The following is a 25,575-nucleotide window of genomic DNA, read 5'->3' as shown; positions in this document are numbered from 1 at the left end:
CCTGTGTTTCCTGTCTCTCTGTGCCAGTTCGTCTTGTATGTTTCCAAGTCAACCAGTGGTTTTCCTGTTCTCCGGCTTTTTGCATTTCTCCTTTTTCTAGTCCTCCCGGTTTTGACCCTTGTCTGTTTCTGGACTCTGTACCCGCCTGCCTGGACCATGAACGAGCCTGCCTGGACCATGAACGAGCCTTTCTGCCACTCTGTACCTCCTGGACTCTGATCTGGTTTTTACTTTTTTGCCTGTCCATGACCATTCTCTTGCCAACCCCTTTGGATTATTAAACATTGTAAGACTCCAACCATCTGCCTCCTGTGTCTGAATCTGGGTCTCGCCTTGTGCCTTGATATTAATAGATATAAGAGCATCGCTCATCTCTACAATAGAAAACTCCTCTTCACATATGGACTTGAACTCATCAGAAATAACATGACCATGTTTTATAAAAGGTTCACATTCAGTTCCATTAAATTAGATGTATACAGATGTTCATAGAAAGAATATACAGGTCGAGATGATGTTAAGGTCTTTACAAGGTGTTGTCAAAATTTAAGACAGATTTTCTCTTATAGTTTCTTTTTTTAAGAGCAAAACAATATCTTGTGTTTTTCTCACCCTCGTCGACCCATCTTGCATCTACATCTAATAAAAGCCCCTTTAGCGAAATCAATGTTCATTTGATCTAGTTCTATTCAAGATTCAAATCTGTTTCATCCTCTGCTTGAAAGGGTATCCTTTTCTAAAAGAACATTCAATTTATTCATGAGCTCATCTTTAAAACATTTTTGCTTCTTTAGTTCATTACTGTGTAATGGCGATGGATCTTACTTTGAAGATCAATATTTCCCAGTTACTTCCATGCGTTGATTCTAAATAATTTGAGTTAAACGAGTCTATAATCAAGTTCTTTAGTTCTTTATGCTCTTGTACATACTGTAAAAGTGGGAGATAAATGAGAAACAAAACTATTCTGAATCTGACGGTCATTGACATATTACACCAGGTGTATTCGTTACATTTTGTACTACAGAAGAACCAAAACGAGCTGTCACTATTCCGAGATCGTGTTTATCTATTTCTAGGTGGAAGTCTATCACAGCATGGATCAGAGATGAGACGACCGCTCTGTGTGTGATTAGCCATGCCTTAAGCGGCTGCTTCGTCGGTTGTTAGGCAACAGGAAACGCCCGACGTTAGCCTCTCTGACTCTGTAACGTTTAGCATCACTGAGGAACGGAAAGCAACAGGAAACAGGGACAATAGCATCAACAACACACTCTCTAAGTTGAGAAGTTTATCAGGAAAACATGGCTGACACAGATCCAGTTTGTTTAGTAAGTTCATTTTTTACTAGGTAATATGTTTATTGGCTAACGTTAGCTAGCTAGACTTTTAAACTTGGATATGATTTATTTGATGAAGTTGCCTGCCAGTTGGTTAGTGTTAACTGTCTGGCTAGTTAGATATTTAACGTTAGCTAGTTGTGTCTAACAGGTTTATGTTGGGGGGTAAAACACAGCTTCTTACAATGATACTGTATCCATTACTGAAAGTAAGCTTTAATGTCTACTCTCATCCTCAGGCTTCACTGATTTACTTCATGGGTGAGAAGTTCTACAGGCAATCCATACACACAGCCGAGTACTACCTGAAGATGTACAGCAAGGATCCTGTTCTGCTGTTTTTTAAAGGCTTTGGGATACTAATGGAAGGTACAACCTTATATTTGGACTCTTTCGTGTATTGACTCAACATTGTTGATGGCAGATTCTGTAATTTGACTGAGACTAGGCTATACACGAGAGGAGCATGATCACTACCGTTATGCATTATTCAATGGTAGGTCGAACCCAGGAGGCCATGAGAGAGCTGGAGCAGGTGAAGGACAAGCCGACTGTGGCCATATGTTCCAGCATGGCTCTTATCTGTGCACACAAGCGAAGTGACATGATTGGTGAGCGGGTGGATAGGCCTAGATTTAATGGTCTGTTCCAATAGGCTAATCTTCTAGTTGTCCTTAGCCTCAAACAACCTCCCATCCTTCTGTTTGATATGAAATGGCAGAGTATCAGGCTACGTGTTATGTAAAGTGTGTTTATCTCTTGTCTGCAGATCACGAGGCTGTGGCAGCCCTGGAGACCCACGTGAGGAATATCCGTAAGAGGGCGGGAGAGAAGCCTCTGTTCTATGGAGCCCTGTTCCTGTGGCTGTTGGGCCACGTTGACAAGGCCAAAGACTACATTGACAAGATACTGAAGATATCCAAGTCCTCAAAAGAGGTCCGTACCCATGCATGACACCAGTATTATTCATTTGTCATTTAGGCTCATACGAAGCTGTATAGTATGATTTCAACCATAGCACATGCAAATTCAGGTTTACTAAAGTGCTTGACAAATCTATGAATGATATTTTCTGTAGTTCCAAAGTAATACCGCGCTTTGGTCAGTAGACATTGTGGTGAAACTCTAGTTGTTCCCTCTCGTTGCCAGGGGTCCATCCTGAAGGGCTGGGTGGATATGAACTCCGAGGATGAGTTTCAGAGGAACAACGCTATCTGCTACCTGGACGGAGGAGGGCAGCACTCCAGGGATGTGTTCGGCATGATGGGAAAGGTACCACAATGCACAGCAGCAGCTCTCCCTTTGGTTCACTGATTCTAAACTATTCTTATAAAAGTATTTGTTTGAGAGGCTACAGCTGTGATGGTTGGCTGTAGGCACAGCAGTCCAAGGAAAAGTTACCTAACATTTGTTGATAATTGAATTTAACCTGATGGTTTCTATTCCTTTTTTCACAGGCCAAGTACTTTATGAACCAGCATAACTTCACTGGATCCCAGCAGGTGGTGAATCAGATAGTGACCTCCCACTCAGACTTCCTCCCTGGTCTGATGCTGAAGATGAAGCTGTTCCTGGCTCTACAGGACTGGGAGCAGGCCCTGGATACAGCTGCTAGGTAACTAGGACTCCTGATCCCTAACCCTACGAGACTGGCTAGCTGTTGTTATACGTAGTTATAGTTATACTATATTGGCATACTGTAACTCAACCGTGAACCGCTGTTCTTAGTGATGAATACATCTCTGTTATACAGTCCCTGTCAAAAGTTTGAACACCTACTCTTTCCAGGGTTTTTCTTTCTTTTTTCTATTTTCTACATTGTATAATAATTGTGAAGACATAAACTACGAAATAACAAATATGGAATCATGTAGTAACCAATAAAGTGTTAAACAAATCAAAATATTTTATTTGAGATACTTCAAAGTAATCACCCTTTGCCAAGATGAAAGCTTTTCACACTCTAGGCATTCTCTCAACCAGCTTCATGAGGTAGTCACCTGGAATGCATTTCAATTAGCAGGTGTCCCTTGTTAATTTGTGGAATTTTGTGTGAATCAGAGTAGGTGAACGGCTGATCTCCGCATGTGTGGTTCCCACTGTGAAGCATGGAGGAGGAGGTGTGATGGTATGGGGGTGCTTTGCTGGTGACACTGTCAGTGATTTATTTAGAATTCAAAGCACACTTAACCAGCATGGCTACCTCAGCATTCTGCAGCGATGCGCCATCCCATCTGGTTTGCTATCATTTGTTTTTCAACAGGACAATAACCCAACACACCTCCAGGCTGTGTAAGGGCTATTTGACCAAGAAGGAGAGTGATGGAGTGCTGCATCAGATGACCTGGCCTCCACAATCACCCAACCTCAACCCAATTGGGATGAGTTGGACTGCAGAGTGAAGGAAAAGCAGCCAACAAGTGCTCAGCATATGTGGGAAATTTCGGAAAAGCATTCTAGGTGAAGTTGGTTGAGAGAATGCCAGGAGTGTGCAAAGCTTTCATCAAGGCAAAGGGTGGTTACTTTGAAGAATCTCAAATATAAAATATATTTTGATTTGTTTAATCACCCTGTCATCTCAGATTTTGAAATTATGCTTTACAGCCAAAGCAAGACAAGTGTTTGTGTAAGTTTATCGATAGCCTAGTATAGCATTATGTCCAGCTAGCAGCAGGAAGCTTGGTCACGAAAATCAGAAAAGCAATCAAATTAACCGTTTACCTTTGATGATCTTCGGATGTTTTCACTGACGAGACTCCCAGTTAGACAGCAAATGTTCCTTTTGTTCCATAAATATTATTTTTATACCCAAAATACCTTCTTTTGTTGGTCACGTTGTGTTGAGAAATCTACCAGAAATAGCGGTCACGGCAACGCCGAAAAAAAATCAAAATTATGTCCATAAAATCGACAGAAACATGGCAAACGTTTTTTATAATCAATCCTCAAGGTGTTTTTCAAATATCTATTCGATAATATATTAACCGGGACAATTGGATTTTCAGTAGGAGCGAGAGGAAAAATGACTACCTCTGTCTTTTACGCAAGAATCACTCTGAGAGCCCTCAGCTGGCCACTGACGCAATGTAGTCGTTTACACTCATTCTTCAAAATAAAGGCCTGAAACTACATCTAAAGGCTGTAGACACCTTAGGGAAGCCACAGAAAAAGGAATCTGGTTGATATCCCTTTCAATGGGCAATAGGGATGCATAGAAAGACAGGGGTTTCAAAATAAGTGTCAGTTCCTGATTGGATTTTTCTCAGGATTTCGCCTGCAATATCAGTTCTGTTATACTCACAGACAATATTTTTACAGTTTTGGAAACTTTAGAGTGTTTTCTATCCTAAGCTGTCAATTATATGCATATTCTAGCATCTGGTCCTGAGAAATAGGCGGTTTACTTTGGGAACGTTATTTTTCCAAAAATAAAAATAGTGCCCCCTAGTTTCTTAACACTTTTTTGGTTACTACATGATTCCATATGTGTTGTTTCATAGTTTTGATGTCTTCACTATTATTCTACAATGTAGAAAATAGTAAAAAATATAAAGACACACCCAGGAATAAGTAGGTGTGTCCAAACTTTTGACTGGTACCGCATATTTTACTCAGGATTTTACAACAAGATGGGCGGAATCTGAACGCTATCCAAGTTCTCGCCATCCATACCATTGTGAGGGATGGGGATCTGGTCAAGGTGAGTTCAGTATATGGTGCTACATGCTGTAGTACAGTAGCATCGTATAACCAGACTGATGAATGCTGTAGCCAAACAGAATGGAAGCTGGCAACGCTTCCTGGTGGTTGTACGAGACTGGTAATACAGTAGATACAATTTTATTTTTTGGCCAACCAGCTACTGTGGCAGGTACATTTAAAAATCTACCAGCCACTCAGATTTATTTACAAGTCAAATTATTTTTCTTCCGCTAAAATTACACCAACCAAACACAAGGAAACCCGGATGAGCCTGCTTTGTAATGTTTCTAAAACAATAAAAGTAATGTGGCATAATTAAGTGATAAGACCCGAGGAGGTGTGATATATGGCCAGTATACCACGGCTAAGGGCTGTTCTTATGCACGACGCATTGCGGAGTGCCTGTACACAGCCCTTAGCCGTGGCATAAATCACAAACCCCTGAGGTACCTTATTGCCATTATAAATTGATTACCAACGTAATTAGAGCAGTAAAAATAAATGTTTTGTCATAACCGTGGTATACGGTCTGATATACCACGGCTGTCAGCCAATCAGCACTCAGGGCTCGAACCACCCAGTTTATGTTTAATAAATGTGTGACCCGAACCTTTTAACCAAAATATCACAGATGAGAAAAATGTTCACCTGCCCCTTTAATAAATCCGACCCTTTTTTAAATTCTCGCCTAAAATGACCCAAATCGAACTGCCTGCAGCTCAGGACCTGAAGCAAGGATATGCATATTCTTGATACCATTTGAAAGGAAACACTTTGAAGTGTGTGGACATGTGAAATTAATGTAGGAGAATATAGCACAATAGATCTGGTAGAAGATAATTCAGAGAAAAAAAACATGCTTTTTTGTACCATCATCTTTGAAATGCAAGAGAAAGGCCATAATGTATTATTCCAGCCCTGGCGCAATTTACAATTTGGCCACTAGATGGCAGTAGTATATGTGAAAAGTTTTAGACTGATCCGAAGAACCATTGTATTTCTGTTCATTAATACAGAACTGTGCACTGTGCACTCTCCTTAATCAATAGCATGGTATTATTTCACTGCAATAGCTACTGTAAATTGGACAGTGCAGTTAGATTATCAAGAATTTAAGCTTTCTGCCTGTCCTGGGAAATGTGTTACTTACAACCTCAATCCCATTAGCCTACGTTAGCGAAATGTGTTACTTACAACCGCAATCCCATTAGCCTACGTTAGCGAAATGTGTTACTTACAACCGCAATCCCATTAGCCTACGTTAGCGAAATGTGTTACTTACAACCTCAATCCCATTAGCCTACGTTAGCGAAATGTGTTACTTACAACCTCAATCCCATTAGCCTACGTTAGCAAAATGTGTTACTTACAACCTCAATCCCATTAGCCTACGTTAGCACAACCGTCCCGCGGGGGGAACAGCGAGGGGCAGGGCGTTACCATGGTAGTGTGACTCGAGCCATGTTTGTGTCTGTGTGATTGGGTCTAGTAGAAGCGTGATCTTCTCTTCCCAAGCAGTTGAAACTCAAACATTAAAAAACACCCTAGCTTGTGAAAAAAAATAAAAAATTAGCCAAGAAACAAGGACAAAGATTCAATTCACTTTCACTTTCAAGTAAATTAGACCAAGTTGTATGCGTGTGCGCAGCGCTTCTTAAAAGGAGTGTTTCACTTGTACTCAGCTCCCAGTCAGGCAGAGTTGTGGCGCGATGTGGGGTAGTCTATACGATTCGTCGTTCTTTGACATTGTGCGATTTAATTTACCAGCTATGAAACAAAACGGCAGACATTTTTTGAAAACAGCTACTGCGCCCTTTATTTTACTATACATGTGATCATACTGGACTTTTTATTCATAAATGTGAGTGAATCGCTTGGAGCTCTGACCCAACCGCCAACGTGGATGGTGAAATATACATCTTATATGCCAATGCTAAATTCTGCCGTTTGGCAGATGTCAATATCAGGAGCTGATGGTTATGTTATGTTTGTAGGCCAAGGAACATCTGCAGGCCCTGGTTAGTGCAGCAGAGGTCTCAGAGCCATGCTCTCCCGGTCTCCACGTCAGTCTCACCCAGCCCATCAGCAGACTGGTAAGTATTTAGCTGAGTTTAGTGGGGTGGTATGTGATGCACCACTAGACATACAGAACATCTGGGGCTTAGACCTGAAGACCTGGGGCTGACTGGGGGGGTTTAGCCCTGAAGACCTGGGGCTGACTGGGGGGGTTTAGCCCTGAAGACCTGGGGCTGACTGGGGGGGTTTAGCCCTGAAGACCTGGGGCTGACTGGGGCGGTTTAGCCCTGAAGACCTGGGGCTGACTGGGGGGGGTTTGCCCTGAAGACCTGGGGCTGACTGGGGGGGGTTTGCCCTGAAGACCTGGGGTTGACTGGGGGGTTTACCCTGAAGACCTGGGGTTGACTGGGGGGTTTACCCTGAAGACCTGGGGCTGACTGGGGGGGTTTAGCCCAGAAGACCTGGGGTTGACTGGGGGGTTTACCCTGAAGACCTGGGGCTGACTGGGGGGGTTTAGCCCAGAAGACCTGGGGTGACTGAAGACCTGGGGCTGACTGTTTAGCCCAGAAGACCTGGGGTTGACTGAAAGACCTGGGGCTGACTGGGGGGGTTTAGCCCAGAAGACCTGGGGCTGACTGGGGGGTTTACCCTGAAGACCTGGGGCTGACTGGGGGGGTTTAGCCCAGAAGACCTGGGGCTGACTGGGGGGGGTTTGCCCTGAAGACCTGGGGCTGACTGGGGGGGTTTAGCCCTGAAGACCTGGGGCTGACTGGGGGGGTTTAGCCCTGAAGACCTGGGGCTGACTGGGGGGGTTGCCCTGAAGACCTGGGGCTGACTGGGGGGGGTTGCCCTGAAGACCTGGGGCTGACTGGGGGGCTTTTGTCCTGAAGACCTGGGGCTGACTGGGGGGGTTTAGCCCTGAAGACCTGGGGCTGACTGGGGGGTTTACCCTGAAGACCTGGGGCTGACTGGGGGGGTTTAGCCCAGAAGACCTGGGGCTGACTGGGGGGGTTTGCCCTGAAGACCTGGGGCTGACTGGGGGGGTTTGCCCTGAAGACCTGGGGCTGACTGGGGGGCTTTTGTCCTGAAGACCTGGGGCTGACTGGGGGGGTTTAGCCCAGAAGACCTGGGGCTGACTGGGGGGTTTACCCTGAAGACCTGGGGCTGACTGGGGGGGTTTAGCCCAGAAGACCTGGGGCTGACTGGGGGGGTTTGCCCTGAAGACCTGGGGCTGACTGGGGGGGTTTGCCCTGAAGACCTGGGGCTGACTGGGGGGCTTTTGTCCTGAAGACCTGGGGCTGACTGGGGGGGTTGCCCTGAAGACCTGGGGCTGACTGGGGGGGTTTGCCCTGAAGACCTGGGGCTGACTGGGGGGGTTTGCCCTGAAGACCTGGGGCTGACTGGGGGGCTTTTGTCCTGAAGACCTGGGGCTGACTGGGTTTTTTTTGCAGAAGCATAAGGCTGTGTTGCATATCTCCATGCGCTGTGCTCTCCTGACACCAAATAATCAACACTTCCTAATATTAATTCAATGGATTGTGGTCAGTAAACCCATGGAACATTTATATTAATATTATTTAACCTTTATTTACAGTTGAAGTCGGAAGTTTCCATCCACTCAGGTTGGAGTCATTAAAACTAGTTTTTCAACCACTCCACAAATGTTAACAAACTATAGTTTTGGCAAGTCGGTTAGGACATTTACTTTGTGCAAGACACAAGTCATTTTTCCAACAATTGTTTACAGACAGATTATTTCACTTATAATTCACTGTATCACAATTCCAGTGGGTCAGAAGTTTACATACACTAAGTTGACTGTGCCTTTAAACAGCTTGGAAAATTCCAGAAAATGAGGTCATGGCTTTAGAAGCTTCTGATAGGCTAATTGACATCATTTGAGTCAATTGGAGGTGTACCTGTGGATGTATTTCAAGATCTACCTTCAAACTCAGTGCCTCTTTGCTTGACATCATGGGAAAATCAAAGACCTCAGAAAAACAAATTGTAGACCTCCACAAGTCTGGTTCATCCTTGGGAGCAATTTCCAAACGCCTGAAGGTACCATGTTCATCAGTACAAACAATAGTACGCAAGTATAAACACCGTGGGACCACGCAGCCGTCATACCGATCAGGAAGGAGACACGTTCTGTCTCCTAGAGATGAACGTACTTTGGTGTGAAAAGTGCAAATCAATCCCAGAACAACAGCAAATGACCTTGTGAAGATGCTGGAGGAAACGGGTACAAAAGTATCTATATCCACAGTAAAACGAGTCCTATATCTACATACCCTGAAAGGCCGCTCAGCAAGGAAGAAGCCACTGCTCCAAAACTGCAATTTAAAAAGCCAGACTACGGTTTGCAACTGCACATGGGGACAAAGATCGTACTTTTTGGAGAAATGTCCTCTGGTCAGATAAAAATTTTGTGGGCAGAACTGAAAAATTGTGTGTGTGTGAGCAAGGCCTACAAACCTGACTCAGTTACACCAGCTCTGTCAGGAGGAATGGGCCAAAATTCACCCAACTTATTGTGGGAAGCTTGTGGAAGGCTCCTGAAATGTTTGACCCAAGTTAAACAATTTAAAGGAAATGCTACCAAATACTAATTGAGTGTATGTAAACTTCTGACCCACTGGGAATGTGATAAAATAAATAAAAGCTGAAATAAATAATTCTCTCTACTATTATTCTGACATTTCACATTCTTAAAATAAAGTGGTGATCCTAACTGACCTAAGACAGGGAATTTTTACTAGGATTAAATGTCAGGAATTGTGAAACTGTGTTTAAATGTATTTGGCTAAGGTGTATGTAAACTTCAGACTTCAACTGTAACTAGGCAAGTCAGTTAAGAAAAAATTCTTATTTACAATGACGGCCTAGCAAAAGGCCTCCTGCTGGGATTAAAAATATAAATATGAGACAAAACATACGTTATGACGAGACAACACTACATAAAGAGAGACCTAAGATAACACAGCATGGTAGCAACACAGCATGGTAGTAGCACAGCATGGTAGTAGCACAGCATGGTAGCAACACAACATGGTAGCAGCACAGCATGGTAGCAACACAACATGGCAGCAACACAGCATGGTAGCAACACAGCATGGTAGCAACAACATGGCAGCAGCACAACATGGTAGCAACACAGCATGTCAGCAGCACAACATAACAACATGGCAGCAGCACAACATGGCAGCAGCACAAAACATGGAACAAACATTATTGGTCCAGACAACAGCACAAAGGGCAAGAAGGTAGAGACAACAATACATCATGCAAAGTAGCCACAACCATCAGTAAGAGGGTCCATGATTGAGTCTTTGAATGAAGAGATTGAAATAAAACTGTCCAGAAACTGCATGTTGGTATGGGCTTGGTGTGGGCTAACCTGTGGTTGGCTGGTGTGGGCTTGGTGTGGGCTAACCTGTGGTTGGCTGGTGTGGGCTTGGTGTGGGCTAACCTGTGGTTGGCTGGTGTGGGCTTGGTGTGGGCTAACCTGTGGTTGGCTGGTGTGGGCTAGCCAACCACAGCTGGTGTGGGGCTTGGTGTGGGCTAACCTGTGGTTGGCTGGTGTGGGCTTGGTGTGGGCTAACCTGTGGTTGGCCGGTGTGGGCTTGGTGTGGGCTAACCTGTGGTTGGCTGGTGTGGGCTAACCTGTGGTTGGCTGGTGTGGGCTAGCCTGTGGTTGGCTGGTGTGGGGCTTGGTGTGGGCTAACCTGTGGTTGGCTGGTGTGGGCTTGGTGTGGGCTAACCTGTGGTTGGCTGGTGTGGGCTTGGTGTGGGCTAAGCTGTGGTTGGCTGGTGTGGGCTTGGTGTGGGCTAACCTGTGGTTGGCTGGTGTGGGCTAGCCTGTGGTTGGCTGGTGTGGGCTAGCCTGTGGTTGACTGGTGTGGGCTAGCCTGTGTTTGGCTGGTGTGGGCTAGCCTGTGTTTGGCTGGTGTGGGCTAGCCTGTGGTTGGCTGGTGTGGGCTAGCCTGTGTTTGGCTGGTGTGGGCTAGCCTGTGTTTGGCTGGTGTGGGCTAGCCTGTGTTTGGCTGGTGTGGGCTAGCCTGTGGTTGGCTGGTGTGGGCTAGCCCGTGTTTGGCTAGTGTGGGCTTGGTGTGGGCTAGCCCGTGTTTAGCTGGTGTGGGCTTGGTGTGGGCCAAACCGTGTTTGGCTGGTGTGGGCTTGAGGTGGGTTTGGTGTGGGCTAGCCTGTTTTTGGCTGGAATGGGCTAATCTGTGCCCACTTTTACCAGTGAATACCCACATGGATCCAATGGGGTGATATCACTTATCACAGGTGCTGGATTAGAAAACATAATGTAGAACTAAAAGGTAGTTTGCTGAACCAAAGAACCTTCAGGGTTGTTTTAGCCAGCTGGGGGGTCTCCCAGCCCAGTCCCTTGGCCTCTGTTTCCATGGAACCAGTTGTTTTAGCCAGCTGGGGTGTCTCCCAGCCCAGTCCCTTGGCCTCTGTTTCCATGGAACCAGTTGTTTTAGCCAGCTGGGGGGTCTCCCAGCCCAGTCCCTTGGCCTCTGTTTCTATGGAACCAGTTGTTTTAGCCAGCTGGGGGGTCTCCCAGCCCAGTCCCTTGGCCTCTGTTTCCATGGAACCAGTTGTTTTAGCCAGCTGGGGGGTCTCCCAGCCCAGTCCCTTGGCCTCTGTTTCTATGGAACCAGTTGTTTTAGCCAGCTGGGGCGTCTCCCAGCCCAGTCCCTTGGCCTCTGTTTCCATGGAACCAGTTGTTTTAGCCAGCTGGGGGGTCTCCCAGCCCAGTCCCTTGGCCTCTGTTTCTATGGAACCAGTTGTTTTAGCCAGCTGGGGGGTCTCCCAGCCCAGTCCCTTGGCCTCTGTTTCTATGGAACCAGTTGTTTTAGCCAGCTGGGGCGTCTCCCAGCCCAGTCCCTTGGCCTCTGTTTCCATGGAACCAGTTGTTTTAGCCAGCTGGGGGGTCTCCCAGCCCAGTCCCTTGGCCTCTGTTTCCATGGAACCAGTTGTTTTAGCCAGCTGGGGCGTCTCCCAGCCCAGTCCCTTGGCCTCTGTTTCCATGGAACCAGTTGTTTTAGCCAGCTGGGGGGTCTCCCAGCCCAGTCCCTTGGCCTCTGTTTCCATGGAACCAGTTGTTTTAGCCAGCTGGGGGGTCTCCCAGCCAAGTCCCTTGGAGCACAACGTTCTGGGTCTTTGTGTATCAGGGTTTTTGTGTTAACACATGACTTTGGGTTGGGGGGGTAATAATATGTTGAGTATGTTCACATATTGAAGTACATCGGTATGTCAGCCTCCCAATACGACACATGAAATCTGCTGTTCCAGAGAGATCTATACATGACTGTACTGTCCCATTTGGATGTAGAACTATGACATCCTCTGTCTGTCTGTAGTGTGGAGGCAACCCAGAGATCCTTCAGCTGCTGACTCCATTTACAGAGAGGGCGTACTCTAAAGCCCCTGGGAATGCTGATGTGGCCAATGAGATGGGCTACCTTCTGTCCCTACAGAAGAAGACTAAGGAGGCCACCAGGTGGTACTCTACTGCTCTCGACATTGACACCAGCAGTGTCCCAGCCCTGGCAGGTAGGTGGGTTAGTGTCTACACATTCATACACACAGCTCTGCTGCTTTCCCAGTGTGTTGATGTGCATCTTCTTAGCTTTTTTTTAAATGTGATAGCTCTGGTGAGTAATAACATGACATGTCCAAAAGTATGTGGACACCTGCTCGTCGGACATCTCATTCCAAAATCATGGGCATTAATATGGAGTTGGTCCCTCTGCTGCTATAACAGCCTCCACTCTTCGGGGAAGGCTTTAATATGGAGTTGGTCCCTCCTTTGCTGCTATAACAACCTCCACTCTTCTGGGAAGGCTTTCCACTAGATGTTGGAACTAGAGGTCGGCCGATTATGATTTTTCAACGCCGATACCGATACCGATTATTGGAGGACCAAAAAAAAACCCGATACCGATTAATCGGACGATAAAAAAAATATATATATTTGTAATAATGACAATTACAACAATACTGAATTAACACTTTTCTTTTACCTTCATATAATACATCAATAAAATCAATTTAGCCTCAAATAAATAAGGAAACATGTTCAATTTGGTTTAAATAATGCAAAAACAAAGTGTTGGAGAAGAAAGTAAAAGTGCAATATGTGCCACGTAAAAAAGCTAACGTTTCAGTTCCTTGCTCAGAACATGAGAACATATGAAAGTTGGTGGTTCCTTTTAACATGAGTCTTCAATATTCCCAGGTAAAAAGTTTTAGGTTGTAGTTATTATAGGACTATTTCTCTCTATACCATTTGTATTTCATTAACCTTTGACTATTGGATGTTCTTATAGGCACTTTAGTATTGCCAGTGTAACAGTATAGCTTCCGTCCCTCTCCTCGCCACTACCTGGGCTCGAACCAGGAACACATCGACAACAGTCACCCTCGAAGCAGCATTGCCCATGCAGAGCAAGGGGAATAACTACTCCAAGTCTCAGAGCGAGTGACGTTTGAAACGCTATTATCGTGCACCCCGCTAACTAGCTAGCCATTTCACATCGTTTACACCAGCCTAATCTCGGGAGTTGATAGGCTTGAAGTCATAAACAGCTCAATGCTTGAAGCATTGCAAAGAGCTACTGGCAAACGCACGAAATGTGCTGTTTGAATGAATGCTTACGAGCCTGCTGCTGCCTTCCATCGCTCAGTCAGACTGCTCTACCAAATATCAAATCATAGACTTAATTATAACATAATAACACACAGAAATACGAGCCTTTGGTCATTGATATGGTCGAATCCGGGAAACTCACAAACTGCTGCATATACCCTGACTGCTTGCACGGAATGCAAGAGAAGTGACACTATTTCCCTAATTAAAATAAATTCATGTTAGCAGGCAATATTAACTAAATATGCAGGTTTAAAAATATATACTTGTGTATTGATTTTAAAGAAAGGCACTGATGTTTGGTGCAACGACATTGCTAAATCATCACCCGTTTGTCGAAGTAGGCTGTGATTCGATGAGAAATTAACAGGCACCGCATCGATTATATGCAACGCAGGACACGCTAGATAAACTAGTAATATCAACCATGTGTTGTTAACTAGTTACGATTGATTGTTTTTTATAAGATACGTTTAATGCTAGCTAGCAACTTACCTTGGCTTCTTGCTGCCCTCACGTACCAGGTGGTCAGCCTGCCATGTGCAGGCTCCTCATGGAGTGCAATGTAAGGCAGGTGGTTATTCCTCCTCCACCAAACTTTACAGTTGGCACTATGCATTGGGGCAGGTAGTGTTTTCCTGGCATCCACCAAACCCAGATTTGTCCGTCTGACTGCCAGATGGTGAAGCGTGATTCATCACTCCAGAGAACGTGTTTCCACTGCTCCAGAGTCCAATGGTGGAGAGCTTTACACCACTCCAGCTGACACTTGGCATTGTGTATGGTGATCTTAGGCTTGTTTTGCAGCTGTTCAGCCATGGAAACCCATTTCATGAAGCTCCCGACAAACAGTTATTGTGCTGACGTTGCTTCCAGAGGTAGTTAGGAACTTGGTAGTGAGTGTTGCAACAGAGGACAGATGATTTTTACACACTACACGCTTCAGCACTCGGTGATCCCATTCTGAGCTTGTGTGGCCTACCACTTCACAGCTGAGCCGTTGTTGCTCCTAGACGTTTCCACTTCACAATAACAGCACTTACCTTTGACCGGGGGCAGCTCTAGCAGGGCATAAATTTGACTAACTGACTTGTTGGAAAGGTGGCATCCTATGACGGTGCCGGAATGTCACTGAGCTCTTCATTCCGGTCCATTCTACTGTCAATGTTTGTCTATGGAGATTGCATGGCTGTGTGCTCGATTTTATACACCTGTCAGCAACAAGTGTGGCTGAAATAGCCGAATCCACTAATTTGAAGTGGTGTCCACATACGTTTGTGTATATTTAGTGTATTTCCTATGCTTCTTAAGGCAATATCCTTGAACTGTTGAGTGTTGTGGTGAGGCCACTGAGGTGTTTGTTTTTCTAGGACTGATCCGCTGCCAGCTGATGGACGGCCAGCTACAGGAAGCAGCCAATCAGCTGGAGTTCCTCAGAGAGATCCACCAGTCCATTGGCCAGTCAGCGGTATGACACGCAGCATTCTCCTGAGTGACCAATCACATTACACTGATCTATCACTGAGGTCACAAGGTCCCATAAATTGAACGAGGTTGGGGGGTGTTGAGATTTTGTTTGATTAGGAACGTGGTAAGAAAAGTATAGTAAAGGGAACTGTATCTTCCCCTGTCTGTACTGTAGGAGCTGGTCCTTCTGCAGGCTCTCCTGGTCCACAAGAGAGGGGCGGGGCTAGCGGTGATGTCACCCTTACTGAAGGAGGCCACCGACCTTCACTTCCTGGACCTGCGAGGGCGACCAATGGGACCAGACTACTTCCACAGGCTCCACCCCGACTTTATTTTCCAAGTGGTCAACCTCTACCTTTCCTTCTTCCAGGTAAACCCTTAGACCCCTCAAATTCAACTCTGGACCTGGCAGCCAATTCCCCTGCTTTTTAAATTCTTCCCCTCTAATCGGGGACTGATTTAGACCTGGGACACCAGGTGGGTTAATCCCCTCTAATCAGGGACTGATTTAGACCTGGGACACCAGGTGGGTTAATCCCCTCTAATCAGGGACTGATTTAGACCAGGAACACCAGGTGGGTGATTCCCCTCTAATCAGGGACTGATTTAGACCTGGGACACCAGGTGGGTTATTCCCCTCTAATCAGGGACTGATTTAGATCTGGGACACCAGGTGGGTGAAAATAATATCAGGTAGAAATGAAAATCAGCTTTAATTCGTAGGTAGACTAGCAGTTAAGAGTGTTGGGCCAGTAACCAAAAGGTTGCTGGTTGAAATCACTGGTTCAAATCCCAGAGCTGAAACATCTGTGCCCTTGAGCAAGGATCAGTTGAATACCCCTGGTCTAGACAACATGGGTAATGAAGGATCAGTTGAATACCCCTGGTCTAGACAACATGGGTAATGAAGGATCAGTTGAATACCCCTGGTCTAGACAACATGGGTAATGAAGGATCAGTTGAATACCCCTGGTCTAGACAACATGGGTAATGAAGGATCAGTTAAATACCCCTGGTCTAGACAACATGGGTAATGAGGGATCAGTTAAATATCCCTGGTCTAGACAACATGGGTAATGAGGGATCAGTTAAATACCCCTGGTCTAGACAACATGGGTAATGAAGGATCAGTTGAATACCCCTGGTCTAGACAACATGGGTAATGAGGGATCAGTTAAATACCCCTGGTCTAGACAACATGGGTAATGAGGGATCAGTTAAATACCCCTGGTCTAGACAACATGGGTAATGAGGGATCAGTTAAATACCTGGTCTAGACAACATGGGTAATGAGGGATCAGTTAAATACCTGGTCTAGACAACATGGGTAATGAAGTATCAGTTTAATACCCCTGGTCTAGACAACACGGGTAATGAAGGATCAGTTTAATACCCCTGGTCTAGACAACATGGGTAATGAGGGTTCAGTTAAATACCCCTGGTCTAGACAATACGGGTAATGAGGGATCAGTTAAATACCCCTGGTCTAGACAACACGGGTAATGAAGTATCAGTTTAATACCCCTGGTCTAGACAACATGGGTAATGAAGGATTAGTTTAATACCCCTGGTCTAGACAACATGGGTAATGAAGGATCAGTTTAATACCCCTGGTCTAGACAGCATGGGTAATGAGGGATCAGTTAAATACCCCTGGTCTAGACAACACGGGTAATGAAGTATCAGTTTAATACCCCTGGTCTAGACAACATGGGTAATGAAGGATTAGTTTAATACCCCTGGTCTAGACAACATGGGTAATGAAGGATCAGTTTAATACCCCTGGTCTAGACAGCATGGGTAATGAGGGATCAGTTAAATACCCCTGGTCTAGACAACATGGGTAATGAAGTATCAGTTTAATACCCCTGGTCTAGACAACACGGGTAATGAAGTATCAGTTTAATACCCCTGGTCTAGACAACATGGGTAATGAAGGATCAGTTTAATACCCCTGGTCTAGACAGCATGGGTAATGAGGGATCAGTTAAATACCCCTGGTCTAGCCAACACGGGTAATGAAGTATCAGTTAAATACCCCTTCCGAGTATATTACTCGCTAATGGCCAGTCCCCTGTTAACTTCTTATGGGCAGGTGGGACGGTAGCGTCAGCCGCTGTGTCTGATTTCAAAAAGGCTTTACGGCGAAAGCAAACCATGCGATTATCTGAGGACAGCGCCCCGCATACAAACGCATGAAAATCATATTTCAACCAGGCAGGTGCTCCACAAAAGTCAGAAATAGCGATTTAATTAATGCCTTACCTTTGAAGATCTTCTTCTGTTGGCACACCAATATGTCCCAGAAACATCACAAATGGTCATTTTGTTCGATAATGTCCTTCTTTATGTCCCAAAAATGTCAATTTTTGATTTCAGAAATACACCAGTTTCAACTCGCCCAATATGCCGACAAAGTGTCTAATAAGTTACCTGTAAACTTGGTCCAAACATATCAAACAACGTTCCTAATCCAACCGCAGGTACCCTAAAACGTAAATAATCAACACAATTTAAGACGGAGTAAACTGTTTCTAATACCGGATAAAAACACAGTGAAGCGCGCTCCAGTTCACGCGCACCAAAAGAGTAGAGTCCACCTGGAGTGACACTTAAAATGAATCGGACTACTTCTTCATTTCTCAAAAGATAAACATCGAACAATTTCTAAAGGCTGTTGACATCTAGTGGTAGCCATAGGAACTGCAACCAGGTTCCTCATAATAAGGGTATCCCATAGAAAACTATTGGGAAATCCTATGACCTCAATTTTTACCCCCCTGGATGATTTGTCCTCGGGGTTTCACCTGCCATATCAGTTCTGTTATACTCACAGACATTATTTTATCAGTTTTTTATAAACGTAAGAGTGTTCTATCCAAATCTACCAATTATATGCATATCCTAGCTTCTGGGCCTGAGTAACATCCGGAGGTGAAAATACTGCCCCCTACCCAGGAGAGGTTAACAAAGACTATGAAATTAGGGCAGGAGTTTCTATCCAAAGAGATACCCGGGATTGTAACATACTCTGCTTCACGGAAACATGGCTAGCTGGGGACATGAGATTCTCTGATCCACCTCTACGCAGACGACACCATTCTGTATACATCTGGCCCTTCTTTGGACACTGTGTTAACTAACCTCCAAACGATCTTCAATGCCATACAACACTCCTTCCTTGGCCTCCAACTGCTTTTAAATGCTAGTAAAACTAAGTGCATGCTCTTCAACCAATGCTCTTCAGCCTCCCGCCTGACTAGCATCACTACTCTGGACAGTTCTGACTTAGAATATGTGGACAACTACAAATACCTAGATGTCTGGCTAGACTGTAAACTCTCCTTCCAGACTCACATTAACCATCTCCAATCCAAAGGTAAATCTAGAATCGGCTTCCTATTTTGCAACAAAGCCTCCTTCACTCATGCTGCCAAACATACCCTCGTAAAACTGACTCTCCTATCGATCCTTGACTTTAATGATGTCATTTACAAAATAGCCTCCAACACTCTACTCAACAAATTGGTTAAATAAAGGTGAAATGAAAATTGTATTCATAAAAAATAACATCTGCTAACCATGTGTATGTGACCAATAAAATTTGATTTAATTTATAGCATTTCCATGCAGGAGGGAAAGTTCTTTAGCGGTATTTCTAACGACCCATGCCTCCAAACCCCTCCCTCCCAGGAGAAGCCCCTGACGGCAGGTCAGCCAGTCCCCTTTGGCCTGAGTCACTCTGGAATGGTCCTGCAGCCTGTGGTCAAGATGGCCCCCGGACTGCTGCCTGGAGCCTACCACATGGCCCATGTCAAGTTCCTTTCAGGTAGGAGCCTATCAGGGTGTCTGCATTCTCCGTCCTCCCTCCTCCATGACCCAGAAACCGATCAGTGGTCGAGGAGTGTGTCATTTTGTTAGTAGTCAAACGGAAGATGGTCCTCCTCTCCTCGATAGCCTCATTTGGCAAGGAAGCACAAGTGAATTTTACCAGGAAGCCACACTCCCTTTGAATCAGTTGTATAATTGGAGGAGAAAACCAAGAATACATTCAAAAACAATATGCCAGGTCAGTTCTCCTAGCCTGCCAGGTCAGTTCTCCTAGCCTGCCACGTTAATGATCCTAACCTGCCATGTTAATTCTCCTAACCTGCCATGTTAATTCTCCTAACCTACCATGTTAATTCTCCTAACCTGCCATGTTAATTCTCCTAACCTGCCATGTTAATTCTCCTAACCTGCCACGTCAGTTATCCTAGACGTGGCAGGACAACTGACCTGGCAGGCTAGGAGAACTGACGTGGCAGGTTAGGAGAACTGACGTGGCAGGCTAGGAGAACTGACGTGGCAGGCTAGGAGAACTGACGTGGCAGGTTAGGAGAACTGACGTGGCAGGCTAGGAGAACTGACGTGGCAGGCTAGGAGAACTGACGTGGCAGGCTAGGAGAACCGACGTGGCAGGCTAGGAGAACTGACCTGGCAGGCTAGAAGAACTGACGTGGCAGGCTAGGAGAACTGACGTGGCAGGCTAGGAGAACTGACGTGGCAGGCTAGGAGAACTGACCTGGCAGGCTAGGAGAACTGACCTGGCAGGAGAACCAACGTGGCAGGCTAGGAGAACTGACGTGGCAGGCTAGGAGAGCTGACGTGGCAGGCTAGGAGAGCTGACGTGGCAGGCTAGGAGAGCTGACGTGGCAGGCTAGGAGAGCTGACGTGGCAGGCTAGGAGAACTGATCTGGCAGGTTAGGAGAACTGACGTGGCAGGCTAGGAGAACTGACGTGGCAGGCTAGGAGAACTGACGTGGCAGGCTAGGAGAACTGGCGTGGCAGGCTAGGAGAACTGACGTGGCAGCCTAGGAGAACTGACGTGGCAGGCTAGGAGAACTGACGTGGCAGGCTAGGAGAACTGACATGGCAGGAGAACCGACGTGGCAGGCTAGGAGAACTGACGTGGCAGGCTAGGAGAGCTGGCAGGCTAGGAGAGCTGGCAGGCTAGGAGAGCTGACGTGGCAGGCTAGGAGAGCTGACGTGGCAGGCTAGGAGAACTGATCTGGCAGGCTAGGAGAGCTGATGTGGCAACTGACGCGGCAGGTTAGGAGAACTGACGTGGCAGGTTAGGAGAACTGACGTGGCAGGCTAGGAGAACTGACGTGGCAGGCTAGGAGAACTGACGTGGCAGGCTAGGAGAACTGGCGTGGCAGGCTAGGAGAACTGATGTGGCAGCCTAGGAGAACTGACGTGGCAGGCTAGGAGAACTGACGTGGCAGGCTAGGAGAACTGACATGGCAGGAGAACCGACGTGGCAGGCTAGGAGAACTGACGTGGCAGGCTAGGAGAACTGACGTGGCAGGCTAGGAGAACTGACGTGGCAGGTTAGGAGAACTGACGTGGCAGGCTAGGAGAACTGACGTGGCAGGCTAGGAGAACTGACGTGGCAGGCTAGGAGAACTGACGTGGCAGGCTAGGAGAACTGACGTGGCAGGTTACCTGGCAGGTTAGGATAAGGAAAGTAGGCGTCTATCACATAGCTCATGCCTAGTTCCTCTCAGGTGAGACCACCATGATGGACAAGGCAACCTGAATTGTGACTCACAAGTTAACATGATAAACTACCAATATAACATTGATTGGGGTAAGTCCCTGCAACAGACTAGTCACCTCCTGCTCCTGTGAGCCGGTTTACTCACTTTATTATATACAATAATACTCTCTTTAAACATCTATGTCACTGTCTGGGTTATGTCTCCTGTCAGGTGACAGCCAGTCAGCTCAGCAGTTCCTGGATTTCTGTCTGGAGAGAGACCCGACCATCGCTGAGGTCCACCTGCTGCAGGCCAGGATACACCTCCATGAGGGAGACTACAACCTCTGCTTTCAGTGTCTGGAGACCGGAGTCAGCCACAACTTCCAGGTAAACTAGTGTAGAGACCAGACCAGAGTCAGTCACAACTTCCAGGTAAACTAGTGTAGAGACCAGACCAGAGTCAGTCACAACTTCCAGGTAAACTAGTGTAGAGACCAGACCAGAGTCAGTCACAAAGTCCAGGTAAACTAGTGTAGAGACCAGACCAGAGTCAGTCACAACTTCCAGGTAAACTAGTGTAGAGACCAGACCAGAGTCAGTCACAACTTCCAGGTAAACTAGTGTAGAGACCAGACCAGAGTCAGTCACAACTTCCAGGTAAACTAGTGTAGAGACCAGACCAGAGTCAGTCACAACTTCCAGGTAAACTAGTGTAGAGACCAGACCAGAGTCAGTCACAACTTCCAGGTAAACTAGTGTAGAGACCAGAGTCAGCCACAACTTCCAGGTAAACTAGTGTAGAGACCAGACCAGAGTCAGCCACAACTTCCAGGTAAACTAGTGTAGAGACCAGAGTCAGTCACAACTTCCAGGTAAACTAGTGTAGAGACCAGAGTCAGTCACAACTTCCAGGTAAACTAGTGTAGAGACCAGAGTCAGCCACAACTTCCAGGTAAACTAGTGTAGAGACCAGAGTCAGTCACAACTTCCAGGTAAACTAGTGTAGAGACCAGACCAGAGTCAGTCACAACTTCCAGGTAAACTAGTGTAGAGACCAGACCAGAGTCAGTCACAACTTCCAGGTAAACTAGTGTGGAGACCAGAGTCAGTCCACAACTTCCAGGTAAACTAGTGTGGAGACCAGAGTCAGCCACAACTTCCAGGTAAACTAGTGTAGAGACCAGACCAGAGTCAGCCACAACTTCCAGGTAAACTAGTGTAGAGACCAGAGTCAGTCACAACTTCCAGGTAAACTAGTGTAGAGACCAGACCAGAGTCAGTTACAACTTCCAGGTAAACTAGTGTAGAGACCAGAGTCAGCCACAACTTCCAGGTAAACTAGTGTAGAGACCAGACCAGAGTCAGTCACAACTTCCAGGTAAACTAGTGTAGAGACCAGACCAGAGTCAGCCACAACTTCCAGGTAAACTAGTGTAGAGACCAGAGTCAGCCACAACTTCCAGGTAAACTAGTGTAGAGACCAGACCAGAGTCAGTCACAACTTCCAGGTAAACTAGTGTAGAGACCAGACCAGAGTCAGTCACAACTTCCAGGTAAACTAGTGTAGAGACCAGACCAGAGTCAGTCACAACTTCCAGGTAAACTAGTGTAGAGACCAGACCAGAGTCAGTCACAACTTCCAGGTAAACTAGTGTAGAGACCAGAGTCAGCCACAACTTCCAGGTAAACTAGTGTAGAGACCAGACCAGAGTCAGTCACAACTTCCAGGTAAACTAGTGTAGAGACCAGACCAGAGTCAGTCACAACTTCCAGGTAAACTAGTGTAGAGACCAGAGTCAGTCACAACTTCCAGGTAAACTAGTGTAGAGACCAGACCAGAGTCAGTCACAACTTCCAGGTAAACTAGTGTAGAGACCAGAGTCAGTCACAACTTCCAGGTAAACTAGTGTAGAGACCAGACCAGAGTCAGTCACAACTTCCAGGTAAACTAGTGTAGAGACTAGACCAGAGTCAGTCACAACTTCCAGGTAAACTAGTGTAGAGACCAGACCAGAGTCAGCCACAACTTCCAGGTAAACTAGTGTAGAGACCAGACCAGACTCAGTCACAACTTCCAGGTAAACTAGTGTAGAGACCAGACCAGAGTCAGTCACAACTTCCAGGTAAACTAGTGTAGAGACCAGACCAGAGTCAGTCACAACTTCCAGGTAAACTAGTGTAGAGACCAGAGTCAGTCACAACTTCCAGGTAAACTAGTGTAGAGACCAGACCAGAGTCAGTCACAACTTCCAGGTAAACTAGTGTAGAGACCAGACCAGAGTCAGTCACAACTTCCAGGTAAACTAGTGTAGAGACCAGACCAGAGTCAGTCACAACTTCCAGGTAAACTAGTGTAGAGGCCAGACCAGAGTCAGTCACAACTTCCAGGTAAACTAGTGTAGAGACCAGACCAGAGTCAGTCACAACTTCCAGGTAAACTAGTGTAGAGACCAGACCAGAGTCAGCCACAACTTCCAGGTAAACTAGTGTAGAGACCAGAGTCAGCCACAACTTCCAGGTAAACTAGTGTAGAGACCAGACCAGAGTCAGTCACAACTTCCAGGTAAACTAGTGTAGAGACCAGACCAGAGTCAGTCACAACTTCCAGGTAAACTAGTGTAGAGACCAGACCAGAGTCAGTCACAACTTCCAGGTAAACTAGTGTAGAGACCAGACCAGAGTCAGTCACAACTTCCAGGTAAACTAGTGTAGAGACCAGACCAGAGTCAGTCACAACTTCCAGGTAAACTAGTGTAGAGACCAGACCAGAGTCAGTCACAACTTCCAGGTAAACTAGTGTAGAGACCAGACCAGAGTCAGTCACAACTTCCAGGTAAACTAGTGTAGAGACCAGACCAGAGTCAGTCACAACTTCCAGGTAAACTAGTGTAGAGACCAGACCAGAGTCAGTCACAACTTCCAGGTAAACTAGTGTAGAGACCAGACCAAAGTCAGCCACAACTTCCAGGTAAACTAGTGTAGAGACCAGACCAGAGTCAGTCACAACTTCCAGGTAAACTAGTGTAGAGACCAGACCAGAGTCAGCCACAACTTCCAGGTAAACTAGTGTAGAGACCAGACCAGAGTCAGTCACAACTTCCAGGTAAACTAGTGTAGAGACCAGAGTCAGTCACAACTTCCAGGTAAACTAGTGTAGAGACCAGACCAGAGTCAGTCACAACTTCCAGGTAAACTAGTGTAGAGACCAGACCAGAGTCAGTCACAACTTCCAGGTAAACTAGTGTAGAGACCAGAGTCAGCCACAACTTCCAGGTAAACTAGTGTAGAGACCAGACCAGAGTCAGCCACAACTTCCAGGTAAACTAGTGTAGAGACCAGACCAGAGTCAGTCACAACTTCCAGGTAAACTAGTGTAGAGACCAGACCAGAGTCAGCCACAACTTCCAGGTAAACTAGTGTAGAGACCAGAGTCAGCCACAACTTCCAGGTAAACTAGTGTAGAGACCAGACCAGAGTCAGTCACAACTTCCAGGTAAACTAGTGTAGAGACCAGAGTCAGTCACAACTTCCAGGTAAACTAGTGTAGAGACCAGACCAGAGTCAGTCACAACTTCCAGGTAAACTAGTGTAGAGACCAGAGTCAGTCACAACTTCCAGGTAAACTAGTGTAGAGACCAGACCAGAATCAGCCACAACTTCCAGGTAAACTAGTGTAGAGACCAGACCAGAGTCAGTCACAACTTCCAGGTAAACTAGTGTAGAGACCAGACCAGAGTCAGCCACAACTTCCAGGTAAACTAGTGTAGAGACCAGACCAGAGTCAGCCACAACTTCCAGGTAAAATAGTGTAGAGACCAGACCAGAGTCAGTCACAACTTCCAGGTAAACTAGTGTAGAGACCAGACCAGAGTCAGCCACAACTTCCAGGTAAACTAGTGTAGAGACCAGACCAGAGTCAGTCACAACTTCCAGGTAAACTAGTGTAGAGACCAGACCAGAGTCAGTCACAACTTCCAGGTAAACTAGTGTAGAGACCAGACCAGAGTCAGCCACAACTTCCAGGTAAACTAGTGTAGAGACCAGAGTCAGCCACAACTTCCAGGTAAACTAGTGTAGAGACCAGACCAAAGTCAGTCACAACTTCCAGGTAAACTAGTGTAGAGACCAGACCAGAGTCAGCCACAACTTCCAGGTAAACTAGTGTAGAGACCAGAGTCAGCCACAACTTCCAGGTAAACTAGTGTAGAGACCAGACCAGAGTCAGCCACAACTTCCAGGTAAACTAGTGTAGAGACCAGAGTCAGCCACAACTTCCAGGTAAACTAGTGTAGAGACCAGAGTCAGTCACAACTTCCAGGTAAACTAGTGTAGAGACCAGACCAGAGTCAGTCACAACTTCCAGGTAAACTAGTGTAGAGACCAGACCAGAGTCAGTCACAACTTCCAGGTAAACTAGTGTAGAGACCAGACCAGAGTCATCCCTCCCTCTCTCCCACTTTCCATCCCTCTCTCTCTTTCCATCCCTCCCCCTTTCTCTTTTTCCCTCTCTCCCTCTTTACATCCCTCTACCTCTCCCTCTTTCCATCCCTCCCCCTCTTTCTCTTTCCATCCCTCCCCTTCTCTCGTTCTCCCTCTCTCCCTCTTTCCATCCCTCCCTCTCTCTCTTTCTCCCTCTCTCCCTCTTTCCATCCCTCCCTCTCTCCCTCTTTCCATCCCTCAACATCTTTCCATCCCTCCACCTCTCCCTCTTTCATCCTTCTCTCTCTTTCTCCCTCTCCCTCTTTCCATCCCTCCACCTCTCCCTCTTTCCATCCCCGCCTCTCTCTTTCTCCCTCCCTCTTTCCATCCCTCCCTCTCTCTCTTTCTCCCTCTCTCCCTCTTTCCATCCCTCCACCTCTCTC

The 25,575-nt window shown here is 46.3% G+C and overlaps 1 protein-coding gene across 1 annotated transcript in view; it reads left to right on the top strand.

The window, feature by feature from the left end:
• The first annotated feature begins 1,250 nt into the window (after positions 1-1,250).
• LOC139366649 (tetratricopeptide repeat protein 21B-like) overlaps positions 1,251-25,575 on the top strand; it is a 78,067-nt gene continuing 53,742 nt past the window's right edge. Inside the window, 13 exon segments of the mRNA XM_071104324.1 lie at positions 1,251-1,331; positions 1,580-1,709; positions 1,841-1,951; positions 2,110-2,276; positions 2,490-2,612; positions 2,798-2,955; positions 4,956-5,040; positions 7,037-7,135; positions 12,434-12,626; positions 15,093-15,190; positions 15,365-15,559; positions 18,883-19,018; positions 20,943-21,100. Coding sequence (XP_070960425.1) covers positions 1,305-1,331; positions 1,580-1,709; positions 1,841-1,951; positions 2,110-2,276; positions 2,490-2,612; positions 2,798-2,955; positions 4,956-5,040; positions 7,037-7,135; positions 12,434-12,626; positions 15,093-15,190; positions 15,365-15,559; positions 18,883-19,018; positions 20,943-21,100 — 1,680 coding nt within the window. The 5' untranslated portion in view covers positions 1,251-1,304.

This window comes from Oncorhynchus clarkii, chromosome 15 (assembly GCF_045791955.1).
Source record: "Oncorhynchus clarkii lewisi isolate Uvic-CL-2024 chromosome 15, UVic_Ocla_1.0, whole genome shotgun sequence".
In the NCBI taxonomy this organism is placed as follows: domain Eukaryota; kingdom Metazoa; phylum Chordata; class Actinopteri; order Salmoniformes; family Salmonidae; genus Oncorhynchus; species Oncorhynchus clarkii.
The sequence above is the reverse complement of the archived record's forward strand: the minus strand, read 5'-3'. Positions and strand labels throughout refer to the sequence as shown.